We start from the raw sequence: 12,226 nt of genomic DNA, 5'->3' as shown, positions 1-12,226 counted from the left end.
CCTCTGAAGACAACCATATACATATTTTTAGGCAAATATAGGATAATATGGCACCATCTCAAAATTAATATATTGCTTGTAAGAACACTGTCACCAGTATATACCAATTGGTATTGGTATAAAATATGTGCTTTTTCATTTTGGAATACTAATTGAGGTCTAAATTCAGAAACCTTGCACTGACAAAAAAGATACTGTTGTCCTCAGCTATTGCTTAGAAAATATCATCCTCTTTCTTCAGGATTTGATTTACAACTATAAGAAATACAATTCCTCAGGAAGAGTGAGCCAGGGCAGTTCATTTCCCATAAAGCAAAGGTCTCTGATGAGTATGTTTGGTAGCAATCCCTCTGATCTACTTTATCTGGTTTCCAGTGGTTAGAATAATCCAGTCTTTCCGAAAATCAACTATTCCACATTCACCTTTTTAATGGCTCCCCTATTTTTCAAGGAATATTATCCCCTCAGTCTGCTTTTAAATCAGTTATATATTCATGATTTCTTTTATGTATGTTCAGTAGAAAAATTATATTGCTATACAAAATATTGCTTAGTGGTTTAGCCTACCAGTTGTAGTTGAACTAACCCTTTTAACTTATGCACATGAGTAATAATTTTTTATTCTCTTAATAACCTCAAACACATGAAAAACAAATAGAATGAGTTGATAATTTCTAACAGTAAAATACTTCACATATTTTGCTATCATGCTGTGGAATAACTCTGCAATGTCAAGTAGCTCACAATTAGTAAAACTGTAGGGGGAAAAAAAGAAGTGTTTTGATCCTGAGGAATTTTTATCCTAATCAGATCGAAATTTCAATGCTCTTGTAGTGCTTAATATCTTCAATAACCAAAAAAATCAAACTGATTCCAATGTCAGGTTTTACATTCTGGAACTGAAATAAAATGCTAAAATATACAAATGAATCTCGTGTTTGTACAAGTTTATTATCATCACTAAAAAGCAAGATTGATTCTAAATTAGGCTGATAGAATGTCAGGGGTTTAGCTATTTCTTAAACAAAGTCCTCCCAGCATCCTGATGACAGCCTAGTGTATGTTGTTTTCAAAGTATTGCAGAAGTGCTGATCTGACCGCCTGCACAGTCTTTCTCTCTGTCTGTAGTATGGGTCAGCAAAAATTTCTGTTGGACACTGGCGTCCTTAAGTCCTTTTGACTAGAAACAGTGATGATAGAGCAAGATGAGGGAACAGGAGATAACAAACTGGAAGAAATGGAAGCATGTAAAGAAAACATTTTTTATTCATACAAGGAGGAAAAGGATCATGGACTTTGGTTTTAGCACATGTCTAGTGTTCGTTTTTCAGTCCTAATGAATCTTAAAGAGATGTGCACCTATCCAAGCATGAGTACATGTCTTGTTTTTTAGCCATGCCCTGAAATCCTGCAAATGTTGCATCTGCTCCCACAAATGCTTTTTTGGGTTATCCAAGATGTTGGTCTGTCTAGCTTTATTTCTTTGTCTGCATTCTGACCAAAGTCGAAGGTACTAAAAGGACCAAAGCCAAAGGTACTTTAAAGAAGGGGAAAAACACTCTGCAGCATGCAATTATGCACACCTTGCACCCTTGTTTTCTCTGTAATACGCTATTAACTCATGGCTGATTCATTCCTTGAAAGATGAGCATTTATACCATTGCTTACTTCTCTGTTTGTGGAGGACGGTTGTTACTATTGTAATATTTGGTGTTCTAATTATCCGTATAAATATTCAGATATCATTTGCAATCCCAATAAATTTCTAATCTTTGTGAAATTTTGTGCCTCAGTTTTTCACAGGCAGGTTTTGTGCTCTTGGACACATGTTTTCTGTATGTAAAGTAGATATAACTTTACCAGAAGCATCAGATCTTTTGGATAGTAAACAAACCAGAAAACTTTACAAAGCCAAATCTTTAAGCTATTTAAATCATTAGCTGCTGAACCTAATTGTAGAATTTTGCCTTCTGTAGCTTAGCAATATATACAGTTATTTTGCAAGAGGCCTCAGATATAGTTTGCATCAATAACCCTTTAACTTAATTCCTGATGTTATTTCATCTTCAAATTAAATCTAATGCAATACTGATTTAGTACACTTACATTTCCACTTTGTAGGCTTTTGATTGTAAGTCTTCCATAGTTCATAGTCAGTTGAAATTTGCAACTACACTCTTCTCCTATTTTTTGCTTTAAAAGTGTATGTAATACCAGCTGTATAAGTACAGCTACTGCAGTAAAGGGTTATAGAGTGAAGATTGAGCTCTGGCTTCTGCTCATAACCTCTTGGTTTCCCAGTTACTCCATTAATAATTTTCTTTATTTTTTAAAGTCTCTTTGTGCTCAAAATTTCTGACCCCAAAGATGAATCTATACTTTGCTATTATTCTTGTGATACATTGCAAAAGCACATGTTAAATTGCAAAGCCATGGGAATAAAGGATTTTATTATACGCCTCCAGCAGTTTCATCTTCAGTTTATCCACTAAACTAGTTCTGTGCTGCCTTTTTGCTACTGGATGTATATGCATGCCATTTTAAAAAAGAAGGAAAAAACTACTTCAGTCACATACTTTTTACCTTCATTGCTGAGGTTTGCTCCAAGAGAGAGCAATTCTGAGACCAGAATTGTCCATCACCTTGTAGTCTAAATCAGTAAGTGTGTTGTTCCATTGAAAATCTAAGGATGGATTAAGGATTTTGTAGCTTAGCAGGCTACCCCTAAATATCCTAAAATGTCACCATGTGAAGGTATGATGAAACTGTTGCAGATCTTTCCAGGGCTTCAGAAACACGTTTGTGCAGTGGGCTTTTCTTCTTCTCTTTCAAAGGTCTGGACAGTTAACTCTATCTTTGAGGGAGACAGTTTTAAAAGCAGGAAGGATATGAAATTAGTATTAGTAAATTGTGTAGCATATATCAAATGTGTGAAAGTGTGGCAATAAGTCTTATTAGCACTTTGAAAGAACCTGCATAAATCACCTTTGGCTTTGCCATCTGTAAGTCATGTGGCCAGTGGTGGGTCCAGGTTGGTTTTGATGACTGATAGCTTATAAAGTATGCTGCTGTGGCGCTTTTGGCTCAGTGGGCTTTGGGAAATGCCCTGCCAAGCACCTGAAGCCTTTGTCCAGAATGTCCATGGACTGCTAAGTATTACTTCTGAGATCTGAAGTTCTTTTGTTTTTATTTTAGAAGGTTGTATTTTGGGGGGAGTTGTTAATGCTAATCTATCTTTTTAAGGCTTGTGGAGAAAGATGGAAAAATTTCTTTTGTTTCCTTTTCTTTACTTTTTACAAGTCATCTAGTATAAAGGGACAGTATGCTTCAAAAATGTCTAATGTCATTTACTGCTAGATGTGAGATGGTAATGAATATTTGTGGTGGTTAGAGGGTGTTAGAACATTCAGTTGTGCCACGCCACCATGTGCTGTGAGATTAGTCTAGAGATTAGGCTGAGGAAATCACTCATTTCACTCAGCCCAAGCACCTAAAGAGGGACTCTTACCCCAGAAATGAAAGTATGTTCAGAGGGACCCTGTACCTTGAAAAAGACCATCTTTAGCCTAAGTAATTAAAAAATAAAATTATTATTGCTGCCAATGTGCTTCTGTGAATCTTCCATCTCTTTTCCTATTTGTAGGAGATATTGTTAGGTATAGTCTGCCGATACGTTTGGCATGGAAAGGGTTATATTCTAAAGTCATTAATCTTACACAGGTTGTCATATGATGGACAGTAATATTAGTGGAGAGATGGAGGACAGATTTAAGTTTCTTGAGCAAGCAGGGCCAAACTTCTCCTCTGATGTTGAGTTTTACTAGCTAAGGGCATAATTTGGATCTGGGATTTCATTTTCCCCTACGGTTTGAACAGAGAGTTCATTAATGATAATGGAAGTTCTGTCTGAAGTTGGTGTTCAAAGTGGGCTTGGGGTTCTAAATGACCGTTTCAATATTAGCAGAAGGAAATCACTTTATGGCAGGATTGAAGTCATGGGGAGAGAGACAAATTATGAGGGAAAGAAAAAGTTTAGAAAGAAAGAAGAAAACCTAGAAAATCCTAGATAGAAAAATCTACTGTTCATTTTTCATCATAAAATTGTCTTATATAGTTAGTTTATTTGCAGCAACTTCATCTATAGAAACAACTGAAAAGTTTTCTCATATGCATGCCATAAGCTTCCATTGCATAATGCATCTAGTGATACATCAAATTATATATTATAATTCTGCCATTACATTTGATCAATACCTACATAATGTTTTGAAATAAACATCCTACCTAGAATGGTAGGATGGTTACGTATAATTATAAAATTGTCATTTTAAATGATGGGCCATGGGCAAATGGTATGTTATAACCATAGTGAAAGAAGAGGGGAATAAAAGAGTCTCTGTTGTTCAAGTAGGAGATGATTATTGTTCATTAGTGGTGGGAAATACTTTTTTGTGTGGTTTTGCTGGGTTTTAATAAATTTGCGTTGTGGCTGTGGACTGATGTCATATAAACTGGTAACATAGTATTGATTTAAAAAAAAAAATCTTCCTGATCTTTATCTGACATAATTTGTAATCAAATGAATGTAGAACGTCTAGCAGAAGCTAGGAAATTTCAGAGTGCTGGAGTATCAATGTCCAGGGATTAGGATAGGTCACAAAATCCACAGATGTTTTTCCAAACTATTTTCACAATTTACTTGGTTGTCTTCCCTAGCTAGACATGCAGCATGCAAGGCTTTCCTCACTTTCCTCACTTGGCAAGTTACAAACTTCGATCCTAATATGAATGCACATGTTTTAACAGTTTGACTCAGGCCACCTTTAACATTTGCTTTTCTGTAAAGTGAGGCAGGAAAGATATTTCTTGTTTTTTAAAGATTCTTAAGGTTTCAGTTTTTTCAAAATGCTTGATTGAGGCTCCTTATTTTCTTCTGCAGGATTTTTGAGACTTAATTTGTCTAATTTAGCAGGTATTTATGTATGTAACATTCCTATACTGGAAGATTAAACAGTATTTCATACTGCAGAAGTAAACAATGAATCATTTGCCATACTAGGCATTTTTAGAGTGACTGTATATGCTTAAAAGAATTATCCCAAGTGAATGAAGCAGTTATGTGGGAGTTTGAATATCAGTAAGGTACAGTTTTCTTTCATGAACCTGATCTGCTATTTCCTCCTTGACTTAGGAAAAGATTAATTTATGTTTATAAACCAGCAATTATTACTGTCTGATATTCATATCACAGTAGCAGCCAAATCTCAGTCAGTGGTATTGACACAATAGACTGCATTCTACCCTCTCCTAAATAAAAGATATTCTCTGTCCATTACTCAGGTCTTTCTCCTGTCATACACTGTGAGTAAAATGCAGCTTTCTAAAGCCTCACAGAACTAGTATTTTTTTCTAAACAGTTACTATCTTTCTATTTTCCTTTAAAGAGCTCTGTTGAGGTACAGTAAGTCACACGGGGCTGGTAAGCAAGCGCATGCAGTGAGGAGAGGTAGAGAAGTATGAACCCCGGGGACTTGTGATGCAAAGATGATATTCTTGACCAAGTAATCTGCTGTGAAGGCCATACTTTTGGCCCAGTGGGCATTTACACACTGTCCTGGCTTATATCCCCACCTCCTCACCCCATCCTGTGTAGCAGATCTGAAATCAAAGTGTTTGTGGAGAATTATATAGATGGAACACAATTGCTCACCAAATGTCTACAAGTCTCATATCATCTAGCTCCTAATTCTGTTTAAGTAACAAGCATCATTTAACATTGCTAAATATTTTTCATTACTAAAATCCAATTTGTGGATACCTACTATTTAAAACATCTATCTCACTAATTGCAAAATCTATAGAAAAGTCCTTACAACATCAAAGACTCACTTGATCCTTGGAGCTGTTATAAATGGAAAACTGTCTCTGTTACAAGCAAATAAGGCACTTAATGCACTCTTTCTGACTGTGATGCTATTTTCCTGAGGGTTTTGAAAATGACCTTCCTGTAAGCATCAAGGACTGTAACTTTTCAGATAAAGAAACTTGTTCTTGTTTTAAGTCTATGCCAGGTTCATTCCCCTATAGCCCACAGTTTTCAAAAGCAGAAGAAAAAGTAATCCAGAACTAAAAAAATAAAAATCCCTCTGTTTCCAGAACGAAGTTACCCTGTCAGCTTGCCTTGGGCCTTAGGTGGAGAAGTGGAGATTAAAGAGTCAGTATTCCTTTTCATGTTTCATCTGCCAGTTTTGTGAATGTAGAAAGAGTACTTGTGGCTGCAGCTGAGTATCCGACTGTGGTATTAAGTATGGCATTTTCATCCACACGCAGTAAATTAAAAATATTCTTATAAGTTTATCAGGAAAGAAATTCAGTATCAATACCATCCAGTCATTGATAAAGGTATTTCAAGGAGAAGAGTGAATAGCACAGCAGATGTAACCTCAATATTTTCACCAATTATAAAGAGCCTCTTTGTGAAGCTGTGTGAATATGTAAGATGATCTCATCATTTCCTATTTACTCAATACTTACCTGAATACGCAATATAGTGTAGCTTTTAAATGCATATGCACACGAGTAAAATGTCCTTTTGTAAGAGACTTTGCTAAAAGACTGCTTTTGATACACAATTTCTTCATCTCCTCTTCAAACTGAATTAAGCTACTTCCTTCTTTTAAAACACAACTCACTATTTAGAAGCTTTGGCTTTGATTTCTCAGAACAGCCTTACAGGAAGAAACTATGTTCTTTTTCTTTTTGTAACCATATTTCTGAAGACAAACTTGTACTGATTTATTTTGATTTTTTAACAGAAATAGGTTCCTGCAAAAAACACTGACTGTTTCTTCTTTTCCCCCCTCCTTCATTCCACTGCTACAAGATTATTGCTGTGCGCAAAGCTACCAAGGAAAACTGAAATCCCTCTGTTGGGAACTGTGTACACAGCAATATATACTTTGAGAAATAAGTGAGATTTTTTTTTTTTTAGTCCTTAGTACGACATACTGTGTACTTCTTGCATGCTAACCACTGAACTCAAATTGAGTAACTAGGTAACACTTCAGCAAATTTTAGTCAAGTTTAGCATCCACCATTTTAGGGAATATATCTGTGCAGTTAACGTAAAGGTCATCAGTTTTAAAACACTAACACCCAGTTAGTCCCTTTGATTAACGAGTTTAGATAGATAGGTAGGTAGATAGATAGATAGGGAGGGGGAGAGAGAGAGAGAGAGAGAGAGAGAGAGAGAGAGAGAGAGAGAGAGAGAGAGAGAGAGAGAGAGAGAGAGACATACATATATAAAATTATATAACCCAGTCTTGCATAATCCCATGTAAATTCAATCACATGACCCATCCCAACAATGTGGTCAGAAGTTTCACTTTTCCCAGTACTGCATTGTCTGCCAGACTGGGTACTCCAGGTATAATACAAATAGGAATATAAAATTATTTGCATTGCTCAGTGAAGGATTTGTCTGAATATACTCAGGATGTGGTCTACAAGGCACTACATTTTCAGAACTTTATGCCAAACTGAAATGTGTGGTCTGTTGCTAGTTACAAAACATAACTTCACAAGCAAAGCTTAGGGTAGCCTAATGATTTCTTTTTCATTTCTTCTCAAAATCAGTAGCTTTATTAATGGATTATCTGTATCTGCAAACTGAAGATCCTCAAAATGAAGCTTGGCTTTACTCAGTAACACCTCTAAGTTATCAAACCAGATAGATTTTCCTCCCTGATTTGTCCTTCTAATTGCCTTTTTTTCTCAAAATTCTCATCTAAATTCTAAGTTGCAGTTTGGCCGTGCCAGCAGGTAAAAAATACTGTAAATTAGAAAGCATTTATAGTTTTCTTCATGTTTTTCTTTCATCACATTGAGAAATTTCTTCCCAAGGTATACTATGAGCTTTCAGAACTGACTTAGGGGTGCCTTGTACACTCTCAAAGGACATAAGAACCAGATTTAGCAGCACAGCACAGCTGGCCTGCCAGAGAATCTCTTTACAGAGAGAATTTTTATATTAAATTATGGGACCTCCTTCAGAGCTTGGTCCACAAATATCTTATATGAAATGTGTTTTAGACAGATGCAGGAAGGAAAATCCTGTGTATCTGGTAATATATCTGAGCTGGCCAAAGAGAGAATGGGAATTTGCAGGTAGATGAACTTCATGGAAAGCTCATTTTTAATACAGTATTTCCTACATTATTTGGATGTACAGTAATTTGGGAGCCCAGATTCTAAGTGTAGATGGTTTGTATATAGCTCTGATGCACTGAATTCTCAGTCTTGAAAAAGCAAGCACCTTCTCTTTTCCGTAGTTCTGAAATGAGTGCTCGTTTCAGGTCATGACAGACTTTTACAGTGATGCAACAGCCAATATAGAAGGTACTGAAGGTTGAAGGACTTGTCTAGGATGACCGAAAGAGCTGGAGATTCTGAGTCCTTATAGCTATCACTATGCAGAACTGCAGTGTGCTCTTCGGTCGCTGGCTAGTGACTCGCCTGGTACCTTGACTTTCAAATGTGTAGGTGGGCAGTTGTCCTTTGGCATTTGTATAGCATGTTAAACTCCCCAGATAAAACTGTTCCAACAAAAACAACTGTATATTTAGTAGATACAAGTACAGATAGATTTTACTAGTTTCTGCACACAACTCTGGATGGTCGGGATTCCAGAAAACAGAAAATATCACTCCACATTTGTGTGTGTATCAATTTTACACTCAGCTGTAAGCAGAGTATTTTGAATGTCCTATTTTATTGAAATGGAAATGTCTACCATAATCAAAATTTACAGCAATACTTCCCATATTCTTCATAACTGATAAAGTTGGACTAATTTATGTGAGATTGTTTTCTAAAGTGGTTTGACAGAAATGCTGGGTAGGCAGTTGTTCTTTTTTATCTTTATTCTGCTGTATAATGAGGTCTTGAAGCCAATGAATTATCACAGTAGAATATTTAAAGTTTGGAATATAAAAGTAAAAATTTAGCAAAAGATGGATATCTGCTAGAAACAAACCTAGTTCACTGCAGGTTGCTGAAAAACAACACGATCCAGATTACAAATATTTGCTTATATAAGAGCTGAACCTAACATTCACTTTACATTGCACTATTTACTTGCATTTTTTTATTTAGTAGTTGAAAAATTGCAGTGGGGATTGGAGGATTCCTCCAAGGTAAGAAAACATCACCGTTTGTATGGCTGCCTTTGTTTTTGGCTGCCTATATTTTTCTGTAGATATCTGCTGTACATGGATTTAGATATAGATACATTCATATGTATAATTAGGGGTATAGACATTTGGTTAACTTGAAAGCTCCAAAGTGTCATTTGTCACATTTATGGTAGGAACTTTAACTGCCTTAAATACTTATTCTTTTCCAAAGTGACTTTTTTCTTTTCCCTCTACAGAAAAAAAAAAAAAAAGAATAAAAAAAAAGAAAATGTACTTCATGAAACTATTGTATATGAAGCACTTATTAGCCGTAATTAAATGGACAATATGAATTTACTACGTCTTTAGGACTCTGGCTTGTTCTGGTTTAGAGCAAGATGATTAATGCAAATACATATTACTTGAGATAACCATTTAGCAGCTAATTTAGCCAAATTTATTACAGCAGTTAGAGGTTTTTCATTTTAGCAGACGGAGACAAGGACATGACAAAAGCAGAAGGTGTATGTGAATGCACACTGCCCTCTAGTGCACAAAGCTTTGTGAGAGTAGCGAGAAGTGCAGGGAAGAGAAAGGGCTCCAATAACAACAGTACTTAGATTTTATGTAGTTTAGGATTTTTATAAAACCCTGCTGCCCCCTTTCACTGAAAGATTTGCATTTCATCCCCTTCCCCTGACACTGAAAAATCAGATACAAACCAAATTCGTTTCAACTTGGCAATATTTTGGCTGAAGTATTACTTTAAACATCTGTATTTTTAAACCTTCTTGCTGGGAGCATTTAATAGCACCGTTTCACATTACTGATTGCTTTTATTTCTTTCTCTGTTTCTTAGCATATTTCAAACATTGGAGAGAGCTGTCACTCTTTGGCTCTAACCAAGCCATTCTCTGCCTCCCTTAGGCCTCTTTCTCAGTCTGTTGGTGGATTTACTTTGCTCTGGTAGAAAGTAAATTCTCCAAAGACTTTTCCCCCACTGACCAGTGGAGATTTGGTTCATCTGAGAACTGTAAATTCTGTTTGACAAGATCAAAGAAACAGATGTATAAGTTCAGTGGTTGATATCGCCTGCAATAAGGAGAAATGATCAAAGCAGCAGGGGTAGAGTATCTTCCCAAACCTTTCAAATATCCAGAATCTCAAAGAGGTCTACCTAGGAGCTATGAATAAATCACATATAAATTTGCCTCTTTTTTTTCCTTTTCTTTTTTTACAGTTTGACATTGAATGCATTGGAAATGTCCACACAGCAATAAGTATTTTGTGAACTATAGAGATTTGTAGGTTTTTTACTTTTCTTCTTCCACTAGAGTTTCCCAAAGCAGGTGAAATTATACTTTAAAAGCTTTTGCAAACATATTGCTAGTTATATTGAACTTCAGATCCTGTTTCTCATCTCTCTGGCATTAAACCTAAAGGAAACCAAGTATCTTGTGCTTATACTTGTGGCATTTTGTAAAATGAAGCTCATTTTACCACTCAGTTCTACCCTACCATGCACTATATCTTGCTTATGGTTTGTTTGTATTTTCTCGCCAGTGCTGAATAAGGGTCAATGTGTAACAAAGTATTACCGCTGGATGCAGAAGAACGGAGGTTATATCTGGATACAGTCTAGTGCAACCATAGCTGTCAATGCCAAGAACTCAAGTGAGAAGAATATCATCTGGGTCAATTACCTTCTTAGGTAGGTCTTCTAGTCACTTCTCTCGCTTGAACTGCTGTCCCTATGACTTGCCTCTGTTGACTTCTCTGTTTCTATTAGAGAAAGGTAAGAACTTTTCATGTAGTCCACCTCAAAAGCAGTGGTATTTCATGAGAGTTATGGAGGCATCTGTCATATCTCAGTACGCTGGAATATTCTTGAATTATGCTGCCTTAGTTTTGAAATAAATGTTCCACCATTTTATTGTGTGCCTCACTGCCCTGAAATCTACTCAACCTGAGCTCAAAGATAAAAGTTATCCACACCAAGTTTCAGGTGTTATGTTATAAAATCTAGTGTGAAGTGTTTGGCTCTGGTTTATTTGAATATTAAAAATGCGTGGAAACAAACTTCTGGTATGCTAAAAAAAGGTCTCTCTAAAAGGCGTTTGGCAGTTCACTCCAGAAAGAGGAACTTTCTCAAGAGAAAAAGCCTTGTTGTTCCTGTAACCATCAGATAATATTCACACTAAAAAATGCAAAATAGGGTTTAAAAATAAAAGTAGCATTTAAAACTATTTTAAACTATTAGAACTATTTTAAACAGAAATAGTAGAAATGTCTTGAATGAAAGGCCTTTCCCTGAGAAATTCTGTTTTACCAAAGTATTTTAAAAGGACTAGTTTCTGAGCTCAAGGGAAAACAAACTGTAACTGAAGGACAGTGAATTATAAACTTGACCTTTCTCATCTGAAAGTACCTTTCAACACATTCTGTTTTGTGAAAATGTTCAATAAGATTGGGAGATTTTCTGTTTCATTCCGGAGCAGAAAAAAAACCAAACAAATAAAATTTGAAACCTTGAGATAGTCATGAAATGCAATTGTCATTTTCTGGCCTGTTCTCCTTTTAAGTTGCTTGTCATGGTTTGTTACATTCCCTTTGATGCCATGAGAGTTCAAAGTGATGTCTAGGGGTTAGACTGTGACTTATTATGCCAAGTCCAGCAGGCACTGAAGAGACTGTGCCTGCCTAAACTTGCATGTTGAAATGCTTTTGATTCCCCTTTTGGGGAAGAGACAGAAGCAACCCCTGGCAGGAGAGCATTGAAGGAGTACTGTGGGAAGCCTTCCACAGCAGTGGAGTTTTCACTGGGGCTTGTGTTTCTGGCCTGACACGATTTAGCACAGACTTTTCTGAGTATATCCTTACCCTGCTACTTTTTTGTCTCTTTTTTGCAAGTGTGAGGCAGAATGCAACATTTCAAGGGTCAACGTAAGGCTCGCAATTCTGAACTGGAAGTACAGCTTCTCTGCCCCAGTCCTTAACAGGGCTTCAAAACGTCCAGAAGTGTTCTCATATTTCCAGCTTTAAGCTGTAAAAAT

The 12,226-nt window shown here is 36.2% G+C and overlaps 1 protein-coding gene across 6 annotated transcripts in view; it reads left to right on the top strand.

Annotated features, from left to right (window-relative positions):
• The window catches only part of NPAS3 (neuronal PAS domain protein 3), a 608,446-nt gene that overhangs the window by 587,089 nt on the left and 9,131 nt on the right, over nt 1-12,226 (top strand). For all 6 annotated transcript variants that reach the window (XM_051806249.1, XM_051806250.1, XM_051806252.1 and 3 more), the window contains one exon: nt 10,737-10,884. In XM_051806249.1, the coding sequence (XP_051662209.1) occupies nt 10,737-10,884 (148 nt within the window). The remainder of the gene's footprint in view (nt 1-10,736; nt 10,885-12,226) is intronic.

The sequence above is a fragment of the Manacus candei genome, unplaced genomic scaffold (assembly GCF_025592945.1).
Source record: "Manacus candei isolate 608988 ecotype Guabito, Panama unplaced genomic scaffold, ASM2559294v1 h1tg000067l, whole genome shotgun sequence".
NCBI classification, from domain to species: Eukaryota; Metazoa; Chordata; class Aves; order Passeriformes; family Pipridae; genus Manacus; species Manacus candei.
This window is presented reverse-complemented; position numbering and strand designations above follow the sequence as displayed.